The 22,879-nt window shown below is 37.3% G+C and overlaps 2 protein-coding genes across 2 annotated transcripts; both read right to left on the bottom strand.

The window, feature by feature from the left end:
- Positions 1-9,361: 9,361 nt before the first annotated feature.
- Positions 9,362-11,809, bottom strand: LOC129959647 (uncharacterized). Its single transcript, XM_056072535.1, has one exon. It carries the CDS (start codon positions 11,807-11,809, stop codon positions 9,362-9,364), a length of 2,448 nt encoding a protein of 815 aa, XP_055928510.1.
- A 3,643-nt stretch (positions 11,810-15,452) lies between these two features.
- On the bottom strand, positions 15,453-16,424 carry LOC129959646 (uncharacterized). Its single transcript, XM_056072534.1, has one exon. The coding sequence runs from the start codon at positions 16,422-16,424 to the stop codon at positions 15,453-15,455; it is 972 nt and encodes a 323-aa protein (XP_055928509.1).
- Between the last annotated feature and the right edge of the window lie 6,455 nt (positions 16,425-22,879).

Here is a 22,879-nt window from a genome sequence, read left to right as displayed (position 1 = left end):
GTTTTAATATCTGAAAGACTCTATGTTTAGTTTGGTTTCCGAACATAGTGGCGTCCGCGACAGGACTGGGTACTTTTGATTTGAATTTTTCTGATTTTCATGACAATGGATCTGACACAGTTGAAAACACAGCGAAAATCATATCGCACTTCGTTTAGGGTATGTGCGAAAAAGCTTGAAGAAGAGCTTATGAAGGAAGTACCTGAACTGAAAAAGCTTGCGATTTTGAAGTCGCAAATTAGCGACAAATTTCATCGTTTGGAAGCATGCCAAACCGAACTTACGAACCGAATCTTGGAACTGGATGATGCCGAAACGGCTTACGAAGAAGACTTTTTGTCGGCTGAGGAATATCGAGATACGTATTCTGAGCTTTGTTCTCAAGTCGAACAAATGAGCTTAATGGAAGTTAGTACTAACGAATCCCCTGAAAGACGCAAATTCAAACTCCCGAAAATTGAGCTAAAGAAGTTTAGTGGAGATGCCAAAGAATACCTAAACGAGTCAATTTAAGAAAATCGATGAGGATGCAAGCATTCCGAATGAAGACAAATTTCAGTATTTACTGCAAGCTGTTGTGCCAAAAACGAAGGCAGCCCGTGTTGTGGAAAGTTTCCCGGCTACAGCCGAAAACTATCCAAAAGCCATCGCTCAGCTAAAAGAAAGATTCGGACGGAAAGACTTACTAGTTCAAATATACGTGAGAGACTTGCTGTCCATGGTGATGAAGAATGCGGCCTGAGGACGTTCCAAGACTGACCTTCCAGCATTATATGACGAACTGGAAGGAAAAATACGCGCCCTAGAAAGCCTAGGACGTACCCAGGAAAAATACAGCGAATTCCTGTGTCCACTTGTGGAGTCCTGTTTGCCTGAAGAAATCTTATTGGCATGGGAAAGGAGCCAGAATCAACGTAGTCTGTCAGAGACTAAAGATCCACGAACTTTAGAGGTCTTAATGAACTTCATACGCCAGGAAGTGTAAGGTGAAGAAATGATCAACCTTGCTAGAGCTAGATTCGGACCCCAGCCAGGCTGTCGTCGAAGGGATAATTACAGAATCCATAATGAACAGTTACAACCGATTGAATCAACAACCGCTTCAGCGTTGGTAAGTCTTCAAACGCAAGGTAAGAAGGTTCAAAACTGTATTTTTTGTGTCAAATCGCACCTTAGTGAGAAATGTTTTTCAGCTAAGAAAATGTCTTTAGATGATAAGAAATTAATATTAAAGAAAAAAGGTGCATGTTTTTCTTGTTTAAAAAAATCTGGGCATATAAGTAAATTTTGTAATATTAAAAATCAATTGAATTGGTCACATTGTAATAGCCATCATTTTGATTTAATGTGCGATAGAAATAATGAATCTAAATGTGTTTCTCTAAAATCTGAGAATTCCCTCTCTAATATCAGCAAAAGCGAAACTATCTTTTTGCAAACGCTTTGTATTTTCATTAAACATCAAGGTCAGCAGAAATTAATTCGCGCTGTTTTCGATTCTGGTTCGCAATCTAGCTACATAAATGAAAACATCGTAAATCAACTCAATGTTTCTCCACTTAGAACTGAAACTGTTATTCATGCGTTATTCGGCGGGAAAGAAACTAAACCGATGAATCATGATGTATTCTCGATCGAGGTCAGTAATTTAGACAAAACATTTTCTTGTAGTTTTGAAGTTCTTTCGGAAAGAAGAATCTGCGGCTTTATTCCTAGGATTGAAGATAAAGATATTTTGAATAAATTGAAAAGAAAGAAAATAGATTTCTCGGATTCTTTCCGAAATTAAACAGAAATTAATCTTTTGATCGGCGCAGATGTTATAGGAAAATTATTGACAGGAAATGCAATTGAATTAGAATCTGGTTTAACCGCAGTTGAAACAAAACTCGGTTGAACTGTTTTTGGAAAGAGTTCTTATAAAAAAGATAATATTTTAACGACATTATCAATGCATTCCATGACCTTTCCAGTAAATAAACTTTGGCAACTTGAAGTTTTGGGTATTTCTAGCCCCACCGAATCTGAAGGGGGAAAAGGCGATATTGATTTAAATGATTTTAATGACAAAATGAAAATTCTTCCTGGTGGAAGATATGAAGTTGAACTTCCTTGGAAACATGATTCTAAGAATTTACCTAGTAATAAAGAATTAGTATGGAAAAGACATGAAAAAATGATGAGCAAATTTGATGAGCTTTCAGCAATTCGATCAAAAAAGATTGTAACTTTAATGTCGTAAATAAAATTGGATCAATTGTTGAATCAAATAAATTATTAAACTAAGAGTATCCAAAAATATGCTCTATATGGACATAATTTAAATAATAAATACTCTTTCGACTTTTTAATTGCTTTTGGCACTTTTTTCATTTTGATTGCTGTTTTTCTACATCTTTCCTTTATTTTGTTATTCTCTTAACTAAATTATCCATGTTTTACATTTTTTTCTCAGTTTGGAAGAAGGGCTGGAAGTAAGTTACAGCAAGGTTGGATCTGGTCTATAACAGGATTTGTAGATCTTGCATATCTACAGATTTTGAGGAAAGAACTGATTGAAAGTAAAGATGGATTTATTGAATATGATTTCTGAAAGTGAATACATGGTGCAATAAACGAATATCCCAACTTTTCACGGCTATTAAAAGGAAATGAAATAAAGTACAAACTTTTTCTTCATCAAAAATAAAAAATAACAGTTAAAAGCTTAATTTTAACTCAGTTATAAGTGTTCAGTGTCACTACTAATTGATGTTGACAAACTTAAGATATGAATATCAATAGCTTTCAAAGTGTCACACCAGACATGCTTAAAAAAGTGAAGGATGAGCTATGGTACAGCTTCAGTATTTTTCGTGTTTCTGGTGGGGCTCACTTTGAACACTTATAATTGTGTTAATTTCAAATTTTCTTTTGTAAATTTTTATTTCTCATGAACAACAAAGTTAAACTTTATTTTGTTTTCTTTAAAAGCCCTGCAAACTTGAGCCTGCAGCTTTAAGAAATTTCACTCTAGAAAATGATCGAAAAATTCTAAAACAAGAATAATTCCAAGGAAAAAACAATGTTGAATTGTTGAAAAAGCATGTATTATGTACCATAATGAATTGAAATTGATTTGTCTGCCTATTAAGATAAAAATATTTAGCCAAAGATGGATATAATTCTATCTCCTATGGACATTTTCGAATTGAAAATGATAATACATTACTATATTTTTGATAGTATTATGTTTTATAAAGTTTTTCATAAAACAAATATGTTATTTTATGTTTTTGTACAAGCAGTAGCATGTGTGCTTTGTTCGTTCTACTTGTGTAATGTTTGTTCAGTTTAGCAGCTAACTCTTCAAAGTTTTGCTATATATTTCAGAAAGTTATTCTTTAATTTTATCAGTGTGCTTTTGTGCTTTTCATTGTCATTGTATCAATTTTTGTACTGTAGTTCTTTTAGATTATGTCAATAAAGATTGGGCTTCCTCTATGGAGGCCTGCGGGAGGTGGAGCCGTTGCATTATGTTAATTAAAGAATCTTTGGCATGGCTTCTCCTTCCACAGGCTATTGAATCGGCCGAAACGATTGTGGAGCTACCATCATGTGAATTATGCCGAGGAAGATTGCAAGAGGTGGGGGGAGACCTTTCGGATCTGAAAGGTTTTTCCTTATTGTTTAAAAATCATCGATTACTTTTCAGATTTGTACAAATTATCGCATTAACCAAAACAACTATGGCGCATCTCTCTCAACGTGGTAAGAACTTATCTAGACCGACACACTAATAGTATTTCAATCGAGTCTCTCTCCCACACTACGTTTTTAAGCAGCTAAAAAAGCTAAAGGAATAAAAAAAAAATCAGTTTTGAGAACTTTCACTCTAGAAAATTGTCGATAAATTCTAAAACAGGAATCCTTCCAAATAGAAAACAAATGTTAAATTGTTTTAAAAAAAGCATGTATTACATGCCATAATGCAAAATAAAATTGGTTTGTTTGCATATTACGATAAAAAATATTTAGCATCAGATGGAATGAATTCACTTTCTTTTGGACATTTTCTAATTGGAAATGATGATGATGATTAATCAGTAAATTTGTTTAATAATGTTAAATTTTGATAAAGATTTTTATAGGGTGGTGGGAGTGGGGGTCTATGTATTACAATAAAAAATACTTAGCAAAAGATGGATGCAATTCTCTCTCCAGTGGACATTTTCGAATTGAAAATGATAATATATCATTATATTTTTTGATAGTGTTATGTTTGATAAAGATTTTTATAAAGGTTTTCATAAAACAATGTTGCTTAATTTTATGCTTTTGTACAAGCAGTAACATGCGTGCTTTGTTCATTCTACTTATGTAATGTGTCTTCAATTTAACAGCTAACTCTTCGAATATTTGTAATAAATTTCAGAGAGTAATTTTATCTACGTGCTTTTATGCTTTTCTTTATCATTGTATCTTTTTTGTACTGTAGTTTTTTTTAGATTTTGTCAATAAAGATTGGGCTTCCTCTAAGGAGGCCTGCGAGATGTGGAGCCATTGCATTATGTTAATTAAAGAATCATTCGCATGGCTGCTCATCTCACAGGCTATCCAATCGACCAAAACGATTGTGGAGTTTCCATCATGTGAATTATGCCGAGGAGGGGAGACCTTTCGAACCTGAAAAGAGTTTCATTGTTGTTTAAAATTCATCGCTTACTTTTCAGATTTGTACAAGCTATCGAATCGACCAAAATAACTGTGGCACATCTCTCTCAACGAGGTAAGAACTTATGTAAACTAACACACTTACAACATTTCAATTGAGTCTCTCTCCCATAACGCGTTTTTATTTCAACTGACTGCTTAAGAGGATAATGCCGAGGAACGCTTCATGACGTGATACAAACACTAGCAAGCATTACGAGTGACGCAGCGTCTAGCAGCTATTCAGCCAGCACCTGGCGAACGCCAACACCTGGCAGCTGCCACATAGTGGCACACTTTCACACAGCCACATTGTGGCGAGCGCCACAAACAAGTAATACACCTGGGCACGATATCATTTAGTTTATTAATTTTTTTTATTATTGTTGATCATTTAGATCTACATAATATCTTTGAAAATATAATCATTTATCATTTTATATTACTAATATCCTTGTTGAAATTGATTTCTATATTAATGTAAAGGTAATGGAGACTTAAGTATCACTTTTAATATGCATTTAAATTTTAATCTCACTTAGACACCACTGTAAGGTATGGTTGTGTGTTAAAGGGCCTCGACGCACTTCCATGTATTGCGGAGGGATGAAATTGTAATGATATATCTAGATCTAATTTAAATTTCCTAATTCTCGCTAGAAATTATACCATATAAACGTCCTTCTAAAATGTTCTCTTATTTTCTGATCCAATTCCCAGTTTTTTATTTGATTAATTATAGATGCTCTTTGTAAAACTGCTCACTTTACAGGCTCTGAGCGAAGGGATAAAAATCCTCAATGTTTTCCACATTCTTTTAAAGATACCTAAATTTCGATTTTCTTAAGACTACACGGGTCAAAGAAATTCCTATCAAACTCTTACAGTAAAACCAGTGAAGGGAAAGATTTTGGTCTTTTTTGCTCTTCTGCTGTATTTCTTACCGCTTATTCTTTGTATGCAAATTATGCCTCCCGTGCTAAAATAAATCGATGTTTTAAAATTTCTATTGTTTTTTCTTTTCGGCCACGCATCTGCTAAATAATGTTATATATATATATATATATATGTGTGTGTGTGTGTGTGTGTGTGTGTGTGTGTGTGTGTGTGTGTGTGTGTGTGTGTGTGTGTGTGTGTGTGTGCACCGAGTGTTGCCGAATTCGTCACACAAATTCAAAGAGGTGATAGTAAGCATCAAGAGCATAAAAAAATCACCACACAACATAGGGTCCCAAACGACGTTTATTGGGTGAAAATCACAAAAATTTAGGATGTCCAAGAATTGTTAGAAACAGTAAAAAAATAATAAAATAACAAATGATGTTTCAATTATGAATTTTTTTAAGTGGAAACATACTTAATTTTTCTTTTCTTTTCTTTTTTTTTTTTTTTTTTTTTTCATATAGGTAACATGGCGATTTGATGGTCAAGGGGGTCGTAAATTACTGAAAACGAAAAAAGTAGTTTAGAACCCTTATTCTGCAAAAATATTGTTACTAATCTGTAATGTTACTTCCCAGCATGGTTTGTTCAATCACTGGAAAGACCATTTTACGATCAACTTTGTTGAATGCTGATCGGAATCCGAATCAGTGATCCCAGGGCTTGGCGACCGATTTGGCGAAAAAATAGATAATACTGGAACCTTCCAGAATTTTGGTGATAAAACCAACAGAATCTGAAATATGCTTGACTGTTCCAGATCCTTCTCTTTCCTGCTCCGAGTACTATAAAAGGTCGGTAGTCCAAGCCAAAGACAATCGTGGAAAGAGTCGTCGAGAGGTTTAGAGTCGCATAGCGAGTAAACGACGAATTAGTTGGATCAGCCCAGCTAAGCGCAAGTGTTGAATGGAGCTCAAGCGATTGCTGAATTAAGCTGTGTGCCAAATCCTGGAATTTATTATAGAAGCGGCATTGAGTCGTGTTAGGAATAACCAGTCGTGAAGTAGTGAGTCGGCAGTTGGATATAACTAAAGTGAGGAGACAGTGGAGAATCGCGGACCTTTGGAGAGAGTAGCTACGTAGAATCCCTCCTCCTGCTGAGATTTGTCTGGCCGCTTTGTAGTGTGGTTGTTGTTTACTAACGATTACTACTTGTGGGCTACTTTTTTGTTGTAGTGTGCTGCTATGCATTGCATGTGTACGTCTCGGCTGTATATTTGTTATTTGTGTATTCGTGTTTTTGTGTTTAATAAACGTTGTCGTTGTTTTCTTCTGAGACGTTTTGATTGCGTTACACCATACACCCACTACAAGATGAACCCGTTGACTTTACGGACTTAGTGGAGGAAGTTTCGTAATAATATTAAAATTTGAAGAAAAATAAAATCTTGAAAATATAAGGGATTTTATACTCTTTAATTTGATATAAGTATGTAGTGTAAAAACTGGGGAGCTTTTAACCCTCTGGCTGCGTAAGTCTTTAAAATCACTATTTAGATTCAATATTTGCAAATATGTTCAAATATTTTTCAAACAAAGTGAACTGATTCTATATGTTATACGATAATAATATGATATAATAAAAATCTGTAATCGTAAAAAGAAACACTCTAAACTGCGAAAAACGCGGTATACACCATAAAATGGACTGATTGCCAACACGCTGAAATTGCGGGATACGCAGCTGTAGGTTTAATATATTCAAGGAAAACTAAAATAGGCACCAGAAAACTTCGCTGCAACATCAGTACCGATGCTTGCAGAGAGTGTCGCCAGATTCAGAAGATAAATTCAGAGAGGTGTTAGTAGGCATTAAGGAGATGAAAAATCACCAGAAAACACAAGGTCGCATGTGACATTTATTTGGTGAAAACCGCAAACACAAACGTCGAGAAATCAATGAGCTTAGTGAAGAGAATGGTCCTAGGAATACAAAGATTAGGAACAAGGTAGTCGAGAAAAAGAAGCCTTCTCGAATGCAACTTTTTCATGCGTTCGAGGAAAATAAAAGCAGCGAGCAAGTATTCATTAATGAGCATTGTAGAACTGATGGTAGTAGCAAATAACATGTCAGATTTCACGAATGACGAATGCGCAGATATGCATTTAACTTATGGTCGAGCGGATGACAATGGACTCTTAGCACAAAGAATGCACCAAGTGCAATATCTGAGGAGGCGTTGTTCACACTATACCACGTTTGCAAACATCGTGGTATGGTGCGGTTGTGGTTTGCATCAAACCACAATACACCTTGTTCCTAATCCTCGCATTCATAGAGCCAATCTCTTTTCCAGGTTTATTGGCGTTTCGACATCGGTTTTTGCAATTTTCACTGAATCAAGGTTAGCTGCAACTCTATGCTTTCTGCTAATTTTTATCTTCTTAATGCCTACTATCATCTCTCTTAATTTATCTTTCAAATTCGGCAGCACCCTCTGCAAACATCGGTACCGAAGTATTCTGGTGCCCATTTTAATTCTTCTTGAATATCTTATAAACTCATCAGTCTTCACACTACATGCGAGTAGTGTGCATATGAGAGAGCTGGCGCAGTGACGTTTAGGCCATAAAGCGCCCCCATAAAATATCCACCCACTTTTAAAAGCAATGGTGCAAACACCCTCCATAAAATATCCACCCACTTTTAAAAACAATGGCTCTCGGCCCCTCCATAAAATATCCACCCACTTTTAGAAAACAATGGCTTTCAACCCTCCATAAAAACCGCACCCACTTTTAGAAAGTAATGGCCCTATTTCAGCCACTAAAATCGAACCCACCTTTAGAAATCAATGGTATGGAAAAAAACATAATTTCTCCACCCACTTTTAGAAAATAATGGCTCTATTTTAGCCATAGTATCCCACCCACTATTAAAAAATAATAATATAGCATCCAGCATCAATTCCAAACCCCTTTTTAAAAGTATGGTTCAAAAACGTCTTTTATCAACCCCACTTTTAGAAACCAAAGGTTTGAAAAACCTACATTAGAGACTACGATGAATCGTTTAGCAAACATCTTTTAATACTTTTCCAAGTATTGAAAAACCATTTTTGAAACCATATTCATGGATCATTGATAGGGTCAGAAAATGAAACTTGATTGCATATTGCAGCTAATAATACGCAAACTATTTTTCTGAAATGAAGCGAGTAGAAATCACCAGATAAAATATGCAGCTTGTATCTGAAAAGATAACACCAGTCTATCTTATTCTGGAACTCTAGAGCAAAGGCTTCGTCAAAGGTCTGATACCGTGTTATACTTTTCCAGTGAAGTCGGTCTGCACATTGTCTAATCATACTTTGACTGAGTTTTTGATTAGCCGATACGAGTTCCAGATCCAACTTTTCAAGATATTTCTTAATGAATGGTTCACTCAGAGTTTGACGAGATGACACAGCCGACCAGTCTAATAAGTTAATATGTCTCTCCATAAACGCCTCAGACATCTTTTGAAATCTACACAGGGTACTCCAATCCAAATCTTTTTCATGTTTTTCCATGAACAATTCCGACAATTTCTGAAATTGGGAGATAATAGACCAATCTTCTTCAGTTGCATTCTCCTCTATGAAGGCTTCACTTAAAGGTGAGTACTGGAAGACATACCGCCAGTTTACAAAATCAGCCAATGCAGACAAAACTTCTTCTGTTAGAGGTTTCTTAGAAAATTCGTTCCAATCTAAATCTTCAGCCATTTATTACAACTAAAATATTTTTATTTTTGTATCGCATAGTGGCCGTGCGCCAAGGTATGGATACCATCGTCCAAGATATGTCGTTTGTCGGACAGCGCTATCTTGTTCACTTGTATTAAATGGATCTCGTGTTTCTTGCTTCTAAGGAGATTCATTGTTCTGTACTGTTGTTGGTGTGAGAACAAACAGTTTTTATAGTCCTCGAAAGATATCCTATTTTTTACTACGCATTTCTTAACACCTTTTGACTTTTTTACCATGTCTGTTTCAGTCTTACAAGCATACATTTTTGATCTTAATCCGACGAATTCTTCCATAATTTTTCCAGCATGCTCATCCTTCATTTTCCCCAGAACCTTTTTATTTACCTGTGGCATTTCATATTTGTTATTTTCTGGGTAATCCGACGTATCAAAGCAGTTAATCATTCCTTTCATATCCTTATAAAAATTCTCGGTCTGTATGTCATAGATGTAACTGTCAGTGTCCATGTACAATAGCTTGATATCGCCCCCGTATTTAGGCTTCATAACATTATAATGAAAGTCGTACATCAGATGCTTCGATAGATCTAATATACTCATGCCGACGTATATTGGCATATTAAAGATAACTTTCGTCTTGTTCATATGCACAGCGGCTAATCTTTCGTCGAAAATGGTCCTTCCCTTGAAGTTGGGCTTAGCAACTAGCTTCTCCGCTTTCTGGGGATCACATACTAGCCTAATATCGAGCCGCTTCCTGATATTTTCCATCGTCTTGCCAAAGACCGAGTTGTTCATAAGTTTGAAGAAGTCTTTTTCAAAGTCATTGGTTGCCTTGGTCCTCATTTCAGTGTTCAGGTCTATGTACCTCTTCAACCAGGGAGACTGCTGAAACTCCAACACTTTGTGCACGTTTTTGAGCTTCATCCCCAGCTGCAAATATTGTTTTAGAACCCTGTAATGAACAACATAATGCTCTTTGTCATAGAGGGTCGTCAGTAGTTTTGGCTGTTTTGAGCCATCAGGCATCCTGCTCTCAGGTGCTAGAGGTAGGTCTGAATGGAGGTTGTGCAGATGGGTTGGGTACTGTAGGTCACAATCAACGATGTATCCTGTGTCTGAGTCATCCGCAACTTGGGTCACATCTGACACAGTGCTCCACTTGAAACCACCATGCGGTAGGTACTGACTCATGGCCCATCCGTAAAGGTTGTTGACGTCAAGGTACATCAGGTAGTTGGACTTCTTGTTCTCGTCATAGTCCTTCATGTACTTGTTGTTCGCCCTCCCATATCGGTTACAACACTGAGATATGCCTCCTCTGGTCCCTTTTTCTAGCATGAGTATCATGTCATAGTCTGTCAACAGCTCTAGCTCGACCTCTGTGGTTTTGAGCATGGCATCCCAGGAGAGTCCAGGTACGGTGAAGTACCATGCAGGATCCAACTTATAGGTCTTTAGACAGACATCTCTAAAGTGTTCCATGATGTCGGCAAGGATGAGTACATCAGTCTTCACATACAAATCGGAATATTCACCCAATGTTTTAATGTTGAAGGCCTTCCATACTCTTTTAGCGTGCTCGTAGTCCTCATCCTTTATGTGTGAATCATTCAATTGGTTGTAAAAGTCTTCTTGTGGGGGCAGCTTGGTTTCTTCGCATTTGTCCCACGAGTCCATGTAATCGTATGGATAGACACCTTTTCGGGTGACGAGGTCTAGCTTGTCCTTGGGAAAGTACTTGGCTGTCTCCCTGAACTCCTTAACGTTCTTCGCAAGACTGTCGACGCTAGCGGCCATGAACTTGAATGAGTCGACAAATCTCAACTTTATGCCAGGCAACTTTACTTGTTTCCCATTGCCTACATCTAACATCTTTGCCCCGACCTCCTTACTGAATGAAATGTACCTCTCTTCGTTGTTCGGAATGACATCAATGTCTCCTTTCTCCCCACCGAGCTCCTTTATGAAAAGATGGGCGCCGTAGCCAGACAAATTGTGGATGAACACCGGGATGAACGATGGCTCTTGGTACTTTAGGTTACAAAGGTTGTGAGCAGGTCCTCTGTAGTTCGATTCACATTTCGCCGGATCGAGAAGATGGTCATGATCTCTGACTTTTCGGAAGTCTGGTTCATCCTTGGGTGAATACGGGGAGGGTTTCTTCCTGATATCTCCGTCACAGATATGGCAAACATGGGTCCTTTGGAAGTGCTCTTCATCTTCGGTGGTCATTTTAATGGGTTGCTTCTTATCATAAATGTTCTTTATCGCTAGAGCCTCAGCCTTCACTGTATCAAAGAACAGTTTTGTGGCATTGGGTCCTCTGTACGTGATTGGTACCTTATAGTCTGCGTGTTTATATTTGATGTAGACAGTGAAGCTCATAGGTTCGTGCTTTTGATACTTATGCAAGAAGGATATGTCTTTTGTAGGGCTGCAGGTGTTTATCTTGTTTGTCAAGCACTCGAAGTCTCCGTACATCACAAAGGGTACGTAAGGACCTTTGGTAGTTTTTGAACCGCAGAGATTCTTCCTCCTTAGACATTACAATCTTTACTGGTGTATTCTTTCTACAATCCGTTTCATGGGCTTGGAGGTCCTCTTCGGAGTAATAATACAGCAGACATCTCTCACAGGTGAATACCTTTCCGTTGTGTTTAGTTACTTGTCCGCTTATCAATTTGGAGAAGTGCTTTATCCAACATTAATGACTGTTTCCTTCCTTATTCTTTATGTACAGCAAATTGATGTGTTTGTCTTCCTTATTTTTAGTGATTCTCAATGGGTAAATGTCATTACCTTCGTATGAATATATGTTCACTGATATGTTATTCAACTTTTCGAACCTTTTAAGTACTCTATCTTCCATCCTCACTGGAAATTCAATGCCTTCGAACTTTAGCTCATTCTCATATGGTTTATATTTGGTGACTCTTTGGGCATCTTTTTCTGCTGGATGCAGTTCTGAGAGTATTGCCCACATGAAACACTTATTATCCTCATTTTGTACGTTAATGACTGCTTTTTTACTTTTAATTACTTTCGGCAAATCAATGTAGGTTGATCCTCTCAGTGGATTATATTTATTGATCCTTACCTCAATGCTTTTAATTCTGGCAAGCGTCCACCCTGAGCCCCTTGCAAAAAACTCCTCCATTTCTGTCAGTAACTTTTGAATAACCGATCTGTAATAATCTATCAAATCAGTGGATTCTAAGATGACTTCATTTTGTGTTTTGAAGTTTTTCTCCATTTCTTCCATCCTGCCATCTTTCCCTTTTTGATAGTCGCAGAGGAACTGGATATTAACCTTCAGACCATGCAGCCTTTTCAGATGTTTGGTGATGAGACCCCGGACTAGTGATGAAACATCTTTCAAAAAGTCTTTGGGAAGCAACAGATTGTGTTCGTTTGGGATATCATACGTCTTCAACCGAGACTTAAATGCCGTCTCAACCTCATGGGGGATATATGTTCTTCTTTCTCTCGAATCTGCGAACAGGTCGGAATCGAATTTGAAGTGGCGGTTGAATAATGCGCTTTCAATGTATGCTATTATGTCTGCCTTCCTTCCTAACTTGGAATGGCCTGTAATGCCACGCGTTCGACAAAAATCACGTAGTTGGTTGACAGTCATACGATGCAGGCTCTGTATATTGTCAAAATCATCTCTTTGGTCCTCCTGGCTAGTGATGGGCTTATAGTTTTGATGAGCTTTTGTCTGCAAGTGCTTATTCATGCTTGTTTCCTTAAATAGCTTACCACAACACCTGATTTTAAGCCCCCTCTTCTTCTTTGGCTTGCTAAACAGGTCATCGTGGAAACTGGGAAAGCCATTATGATTCGTTGAGTATGAATCGATTGGATGAATGAGGGCGATCAGTTCCCCCTTTTTAAGTTTCGAGTATCCTCGAATATTATGTTCTCGACAGTAGTCTTGCAACTGTCGGACGGTTTTGGCTTGAAAATCCATTTTATCTTTATGTATATACTACAATCCTTCTCTTTAAATGCTAAAAACGTTGAAGAGGTATAATCAAATTTATAACATGGAACATTTTAATGGTTACTACACCATTAAAATGCATCTTTCGTCCCCAACTAGAGGACCCGCTTTTCATCGTTTATGGTATTCATTGCTTTTATTAACTCTTCTTCGTTAATAGTCGAGCCGGCTAAAGATATATTGCACAACTGAAATGTAACCCCCTTTTTCTTCAATTCATCCCTAACTCTAACAAGGAGAGTTTTTGAGTTTGGGTGACAGGGGAGGTCTAATAGGATAGAGACTTCTGTATACAACGAGCGTTGGTGTTTCAACACACCTCTAGCATGGACGTCTTGAGCTCTTGTTGCGTAGTAGGGGTAGGTTTCATCGTTACGCTTAATAAGAATAAATCGTTCTCGCTTATCCTTTTTTGCAGGCTGGGGTGCACGATCCTCGACTGAAGTTTCGAGTTTTTGTTGGATCGTGTCGTTTTCAAGCATTAGATTTTTCATTTTATCTTCGATGTCTTTCAGCTTCAGTTCAAACTCATTTTTGTCCATCGTCTTATACTCATTTACATAGTAGTTGAGGATAATTCTATTGCACTTGTCGTAGAACTCAACTGAGATCCAGGAGGCGATATCGAGTATTAGTTCTTGTCGGACATATTGACCTGTTATCTGCTTGTTAAGAGGATCGTTGTTTTGTAGTTTGATCTCGTAAAAGCTGCCCACGGGATCACGTTGGCAGGTTTTACTTTCATAATATTTGATTAAACATTTCGAGCGTTCAGTTTGTTTCCAGTGATAAAACTTTTTGCCTCCAAGTTGACAGAGCTTAGTGGCATTTAAGCATCCGGTGCTCTTATCAATAACCAACTTAAAGTCACCAAACAACCCATAGTAAAAGTTATCCTTGATCTGTTCATAACATACGTCGATCAGAGACATTTCTTCTTTTTATTTTATTTATACGTTCCTATTTGTATACTAAATGCATTTCTTTAAATGCTGAAAATATTGAAGAGGTACATAGAATATTTTAATGGTTATAACACCATTAAAACTTATCTTTCCAAATTTATCGCCATAACACAGTCATGCAGTTCATCTAAAATGTCATTATGGGATATTTCCATCATTTTATAAACACAACTCAAGTAAAAGTTGTTTACATCACTGGATACTGTAGGGTGATCGTTACCGAGACTTTCTAGAATTGTTGTCAAAGTTTTGCACACATAAGCTAATACACACATTTTTTCATCACCTGCATGAGAATACAGAGCTTGTATATCCTCTAATAGCGTGTAAATTTGTCCGTAAATATTCATGTTCTTCTGTTTATGTACTAAATGTGTTTCTTTAAATGCTTAAAATATTGAAGGGGTTAAAAGGAAGAAGGGGTTGTTGTAATAAATATGATGAATGAAGACGTTACAATTGAGGACGCGTTTGAAGTGATTAGACTGTTAGGTCTAGACAAGAAAGCTTCCTCAGACCGAGGATCTCAAGATTGTAAGCACAAAGATGTAAGAAAGAACGATGATGGCTGGTATGTTTGCACATCATGTCATGAAGAGTTGAGGTATAACCCCAATAAACCCCCTTTGAGCCATCTGCAACTGTATTTAATCATGAAGAGACAGCAGAGCTTGAAAAGCAGAGCAAACAATCTGAAAAAATGGATAAGTCATTTCAATCTCCCTTTCGAGGAACAGCTGCTACTTGACTTTTGGTCTTTTATCCATAAATATGAAGAGATGTTCCCACAGCGGAAAAACCTAATCAGCAAAGAATACATTCTATTGCACTTGCTCCGAAAAAGGGGTTATGAGACACCACTTAAGCTGCCTAAAATGAGGAAAACGCTTACCCAAAATGAAGAAATCTGCAGAGTCATTTTCGGTGCCTTAAACTGGACTTACTAGGAAAGTTCCCCCCGGAGTAGGTAATTTTTTGCTTTAAATAAAGATTAAAATGGGGTGTAAACACGAATACGTTATACAAAACGATGATGGCTGGTACATTTGCCAGTATTGTGGTGAGGAGCTGAGGTATGACCCCAATAAGTAGCAATGATGGCTGGTCTGAGAAAGTTAATTTTTAATAGCTTTGACAGCTATTAAAAATAAATTTAAAGAAGATCGTTTTTATGGATCCAACTGACCTCAGGATAGCCTAACCATTTTACTAGATATTTGTCCCCTTTCTTTCTGATTACTTTCTCAATCCTATACATTTCGTCTTTCTTGTCATACTTTACCAGTTCGTTTTCGTAGAAGGTGCCTTTCACGTCTTCATTGTTTAAGTCCTTTACTCTATAGGTGATTGGATCGGTTTTCAATACATCGGAGATGACAAATATTTCATCCGTAAAAGTCGCTTGGTAACTTCTTCTGAAGGTGGACTTGTATATTGATATTCTTACTTTATCTCCTACCTGAAATTTAGGATTGCGTATGGTCTTTTCTCTGAACAGGTTACGATACACCTCTCCGCTGTTTTCTTCTTTACTGGCTTCAACCGGTGTCATCCTTATACTTCTGTGGTAGGAGTTGTTGTAGTTCTTCACTAATTGATCCAAGACATCTATGTACCTCTCCGTGTTGTTTTCGGATAAGTAGAGCTTAATTTTATTCCCAAGCGTAAGGTTCCATCTCTCGATCATTGCCGCTTTTATTTCAACATTTTCAGTTGTGAACCAATGGATATTATTTGCCTTAAACAGTTTTTGAGTTGTTTCACCGACAAACTCTAAGCCCTTATCTGTCTGAATCTTTTCAGGCATTCTTTCTTTGAAGATCTTTCTAAACGCCTGCGTTACTTCCTTCGATGATTTATCCTTAAGCGGAATAGCCCATGCATATTTGCTGAAACAGTCAATAACTGTTAACAAGTATTTGGTGCCATCGTTATACTTACTTCTGGCGAACTTATAGACAATCATTAAGTCGGCCTGCCATTGATCGTCGACGTGCGAGACATAAATTCTCCTCCGTTTGAACTTACGGACAAGGGGTTTGTGCTTCGTGTACACATCTTGCTGGTGTAAAAACTCCGAGATTTTCCTTCGACTTAAGCCGGTTTTCCTGCTCAGTTCAGCCATGCCACAAAACCCTGTTTCGGGATCGTAATAAACCTTTTCGGGGCAACCTCTCTCAGTTACCCCTTCAGAGGTAAAAAACGACTTTTCTTTGAACCACAGTCAGTGCAGATTCCTTTCATCATGGGTCTTCTGTTTTTAGCGATGACACGATGTGCGTCTTTAGTGTCGGTGGGTGCTTTGCATTTTAGGCAGTATATTTTTGAGCCCATTCCAAACACTTTATTTGCTTTGATAATGGGTTTCACAACAGCTCTCTCTACCCTTTCCCGGACCGTGGGATTGGGGATGTCATCCAACTCTTGTATCATGTTTGAGTCGCAGACTTCGTTTCGAGTCTTGGTATCTTTATTTTTGATATAACACACGTCATGCTTATATGCCGCTTCATCGACCCTATTGATGGGTTTACTAAACTCTTTATATGTTAGATCGGGGTTTAATCTAGTTTTACCTTTAAGCAACTGAGTTCCTGGTCCTGTAAAGGAATGTCCTGGTAGATGCATTTCGAAAGACAAACTATTGATGGCAGCGTTAACAACGCCTTTTCCTTTCTTTTTAACTTTATCGCGACACATTTTATTTATACGGAAAAATTATTTACTTGCATATTCATAGCCATTCAGTAGGGTTTGTTTCATGTACTTTTCTCTGGGTAGGTAGACCAAATTTTGGATAAACTCTTCCTCCCTCATGTATACATCCTCTACTGTCAAGACCTTTGACTTGAATGCGTTAAGCAGCTGTTTATAGAACTTGTAGGATTGTTTATACTCCTCTTTCCTCTCCAGAATATTCAGTGTCTTTTCAATAACTTCAACTATACCCGCGCTTAAGCTCAGAGCAGCTAAGGGAACTATTACAAAGGCTGATAAACCTAAGGAACTCAAAAAGAACTTTGAAACCGACAGTGTCACGTATATCTTATGATAGTGGTGATAGCTCTTTCTGAACACGTAAATTTTCTTCAGTAAGTACTCTTCCATCTTTATTTATAGGGATGAAATATTTCTTCCGGTATCTCAAGGTCGGATTAACTAAATCGAGCATAAAGAAATCATATGGCTGCTGCATGCACTTTTTGTACAGCCTACTAAACTCTTCTTTGGACAAACTGCCATCTATCTCTCTAATGATCTGTTGAATCTCTCTCGGTTGGAGGTTGAAAAATATTAAGTAGTTACAGTTTCTCCTGATAACGATGGGTGTTCTATAATAGGACTGAGATAGGTATATGATAGATGCGTTTTTCTTCCTACCTCTGATGAAGAAATCTTCAATACTTTTCTGGTCCTTGTCGGTCATGCAGTCATCAAACACAACCACATTCTTACACGACGGGTCTAGGTCATCCACTGTAATGAAATCCTTTGTATCAGAGGAAAATAGTGTTCCTTTCTTGCCGAACTTTTCGAATAGTTCAAGCATAATCTTTTTGTTCTTCTTAGGAAACTTTACTAACATCTTGTCGATGTCCACACCATCAAACATCGTATAATTTTCTTTAAGTTTAGCATACTTGGGCTCAAACATATCTTTTGCGCAAACGAATAAATTATCAAATTCGAGATAGTCGTATATAAAATTCAGCAGCAGATTCGTTTTGCCAGTACCTGAAGCTCCAGCTATCAAAAGTCTGAAAGGGTGTTTTGGCAACAAATAGTGCTGATTCGAATCTACAAACTCTTCCGCTTCTGTATAATCTTCAATTGGGATCATCTTTATTTATAGTAAAAAAACTTTGTTCTCAGTAAAACACGTTTTGCTTCCAGTAAAAACACTTTTTGCTCTCAGTAAAACATTTTTTTACTTAAGAATAAATGAATGCTTTACAGAAAGAGCGAAACAAGAAGTTGAGGGAGGAGGTTAAAAATGATCTGAAAGTGTTTAAGCTCCAGGCTGAAATTAGACGAAACAATGAACAAAAGCTTGAGCAAGAGTTAGGCTTCGAAAAATCATTGTCCGACTTCCACAAGCCTGTAACTGAAAAACTTCAAGAGCAAGAGCTTAGCAGAAAAGAGCATTTTAAGGCTATTACAGATGCTGTTGCTAGCATTCCTCTATCGACTCCTCCAGCGATTGAGCCTTCCAACACTATAGAATTATTCAATTTCGATAGAGAACTGGATGTCGACTACTTGGAGAAGAACAATTTTCCAAGACCCTCTAAACTATACTATGAAACCAAGGAATCGCTGCGAGAAATAGTCGATAGGGTAAGTAAAACTTATATGAAATTGGTTCGTCAGAAAGGAAACGCTATGAGTCAGATTGCCCGAATGACTAAAAAGGACGAGGAAAGAGAAGATAGGTTATTGGCTAAGGTTGATTATTTGACAGATCATATGAATACGCTACTGGATTATCGAGATCGACTAAGGGACTTGCAAAGAAAAGAAATATATACTGGAAAAGGCATAGAAGATAAATTGGAGATTTTATCTCGATTCACCGACATGTTATTGGATGGAAGCAAAAGTAAAAAATTGCGCAGTCAAGTTGCTGATTTGTTGGACGTACTGTTGAGAGAAGGAACTATGACCAAAGAGCAAGTAACACAATACTATAAATATTTTATAATAAATAAATGAGCAACTACGTAGAAACCAAAATACATCTAAGCGATCATCAGATCGCAAAGTTAAAATCTGCCTTCCGGAAAGGAGAAGAAGTGTCTCTGCAAATAGATAAGACAAAAGCCCCTAACTATGACATGCACTTAACACCCACACAAGTCGCTCAAATCGGGAAGGGGAAGCGAATCACTATCAGTAAGACACAACTGAAGAAAACGGGTGGTTTTCTACCCTTTCTAGCACCTTTTATTCCTGCACTGATTGCTGGGGCTAAGCTTTAGCATTAGGTGCCGCAAGTGGAGCAGCTGGATGGGGAGCCAAGAAAGCCTTAGAGAAAATGTCAGGATCGGGATGCAAAAAAAAGCCACATGGAAAGGGTTTATATCAAAACTGGGAATATCCAACGAAGTAATTGAACAAAACATGAGGCATGAAAAGGGGTTTAGAGGCGTCTTCACATCAGATCTGTTACCTAAAAAGATGAGACGGTTTGAAAGCGGCATTATAAATCTGGACATAGCCACAGGACCAGGAACGCACTGGGTGTGTTACTATAACGATCCTAACAATACTTTTGTGGAGTATTTTGACCCCTTTGGAGAATACGTCTACAAACTTCTTCCAAACATTAAGAAATATTTACAAAGCTCCGGCAAAACAATTGGATACAACTCGAGCTTCCTACAACACCGTACTTCAGTTAAATGTGGTTACTTTTGCATGATATATATCAGCGAGAGAAACAAAGGTAAATCAGTTGTGGACATGCTATATTCCTTCACACAGGAACCCAGCGACTATAATGAAGAAAATGTTCTCTATAAATAAATGATGCTGCTGATATTAGATTCGAAAAACGCAGAAAAGTCAGAAGACTTTACGATTGAATATGCCAGACCTTTTAACTTTAAGAAGATCGCCCTCCAGTCCTTTTCGATGTACGTCTCTTGGGAAAATATCAAAGATGAAGAGATTACTTACTAAGACGGGCAGCAGTGGTCGAACTTATCGATACCGGATGGAAATTACACTATCAAAGGGCTGAATCGTTATATGGTGAGTTTTTTTGGCGAAGATCCTCCCATTCTGTTTGGTATAGTGGAAGAGCGACAAAGAACTGCAAATTAAGTTAAAAGACCAATATAAGATCGATTTGACGAAATGTAAGACTCTGCATAAACTTTTAGGTTTTGAGCCTAAGGTTTATGAAGATCCCGAGCAAATAGGGAAGTTCATTGCCGACTTGTCCGGTGGTAATGATAACATTTACATACATTGCGATATCACTGAGGGGGCCTATATCAACGGTTCTCATACTTCAAACGTCATCTTTTCCTTCACAAATGTTAATAGTCCAGGCAGTCAAATCATTAAGTCCTTCGACAGACCTCTGTTTTTCCCCGTCCGAATGGATAGCGTTTATAGAATCAGAATGAGAATTACCAATCATAGAGGGGAACTCATCCCACTGAATAAGCAAGAAGTACAATATAATTTTATTGCCCTTTAAATAAAGAAATGAATAAACATAGACTGCAAAGAAAGAGTAAAAATATACAAGGAAGAGGGTTCTTTTCCGATGTTGTTGCACCTGCCTTAACAGAAAAGGCTCTTGGGTTTTTGCATCATCAGTTAAACAAAGCTGGCTCTGCATTACAAGGGAGAGCTGAAACGTTTGTGCATGATAAATTAAACGAAATATTTTCAAAGAAGAGAAAACACGGTGCTGGTTTGAAGTTTCTCGATGTTTAATTTAATGGCAGTGTTGTCATTAAATTAAGAAGCCGTGAAAAAAATTTTACTAATAATAAATAAGTAACATGAATAAAATATTTGAGTTAGACAACAGTGATTATCATTACGATGATGACATTGAAAGTTTTGAGTATAGGGAAGTAAGGCAGGAAAATAGCGACAATTCTATGGAAAATGCCACTTACCACTTATTCATTCAAGACACCAACGCCAACATTTTATACTCTAATGGATATTTACAACAAAAGCTGAAAATTGTTTATGGAAATGGCACTGCAATCACGGATGATAATGTAGCTCTCGTCAATGGAGGTGGTTTGATCAACGCTAACAGGCTAACATTAGGTACCACCGAAATCGAATCGAATATTAACTATTCCGCCATCATGCGTCAGGTATTAGGGTTAGTGCATTTTACCCCGGATTATTCTTCTTCAGAAGCTACCAATATGTTCTTCTACGTGGATACGGCTGACACCGCTGATCGAAAACCATTGAAACACTTTGGAACTTTGACGGATAACACCAAGCTAACTGAGTTTTTCAAAAACTTGAGCACTAATGAAAAGTATAATTATGGCTTTACAGAACGGCGCAAGTTCACTAAAAATAGTTAGGTTGTAACTATTTGGGTCCCGTTGAAGTATGTGTTTGATTTCTTCCGCGAATATAAGAAAGTAATCACCGGGCTCTAAGTCAAGTTTGAGTTTCAGAGAAATGACAGTCGAAATATGATGTACACAGACGAGCTAAACAAAGACTATAAAGTTATTGTGGCGGATTTATCCCTTTGGCTTCCTTATGTCAAATTTAAGAATGCAGCCGCCGCTAAGTTCAACGAATTGAGGCTATCGGACAAGAATGTGGAAATAAACTGGAATCAACACAGCATTGTGAAGTCTAATATTTTCATGAAAAATTCAAGTGGTTCTTATACTATTAAAGCTACTTCAGATGAAGTCCTATCCTTGTATGTAATTCCCCAGTACACTGATAGATATGAAAATGTGAAGCAGAACAATATGCTATTCGACAACTTAGATATGATTGAATGCTACCTCATGATTAACAATATAAAAGTGCCGACAGTTAGTTATATGATGGATTTTGAGAGAGGGGATTATAATCGGCTATACGCATCCCTTTTCGAATCAGGACTGAACACCATTACTTCGGAAACGGGCTGCATGGTCAATTATTCAAATTTTGGTAAATTATATCCCATTATTTGTTTTAATCTAGCTCATCATCCAAACTATACAGACACGAATAACTTGGTGATTGAGTTCAACTGGAGGCTGAGAAACAACCCCAACAAGAACTACGTTTTCTATTTCATCCTGCTAGAGTGCAGAAAGTGCTTCTTAAACATCAAAAATCAAGATATCACCATGATCAAAACATTAAAACTCTAAGTAAGAAACCAACCATACTTCTGTTTTAAATTTTTATAGTTGCTAGACTATAAAAACTTTTTGTAGTTAAAATAAAGAAATGACGGCATACTACCCTCTCTTCGAGGAAGAAATTAAACAAGGACCACCTGGCATTCCGGGGATAGGCTTTAAGTTAACGAACGACGGCAATTATGACATGGAAAGTAAGCTGCTAAAAAACGTTTCACATCCCCTAGAAGATGACGACTCTTCAACTAAAAAGTATGTCGATGACTTAAAAAAGTCCTGTTTGATTCGCACTAATGGTTATTTTAATGCTAAACGCAAACTCATAAGAAATGTAGAAGATCCTGCGGAAGAATCTGATGCTTCCACTAAAAGATACGTTGATCAGTTAAGGGATAAAACTTTAATGCACGACGGAGAGAGTTTCGATGCCAAAAATATGTTTGTATCGAACGTGAAATGGCCTAAAAAAGAGCTTGATGCTGTTAATAAACAATGCCTTGCCTATTCTTGTATATTATGGGATAAAGATAAAAGAATATACTTTGCACATGATGAAAGAATTTCCAACGTGAAGGCTCCTCAAAACGATAGCGATTGTGCTAATAAATACTACGTTGATACGAAAACGTTTTGCGCTACTACCGCTAGAGCAGTTGATTTCACAGGAGTTGGGTTTAGAAGTTTTCAGTTTAATGAATTCAGTTCAAAGCTCTTAGACTCT

The sequence above is a fragment of the Argiope bruennichi genome, chromosome X2 (assembly GCF_947563725.1).
Source record: "Argiope bruennichi chromosome X2, qqArgBrue1.1, whole genome shotgun sequence".
NCBI lineage: Eukaryota > Metazoa > Arthropoda > Arachnida > Araneae > Araneidae > Argiope > Argiope bruennichi.
Note: the sequence above shows the minus strand (reverse complement) of the source record. Positions and strands in the feature narration are given on the sequence as shown.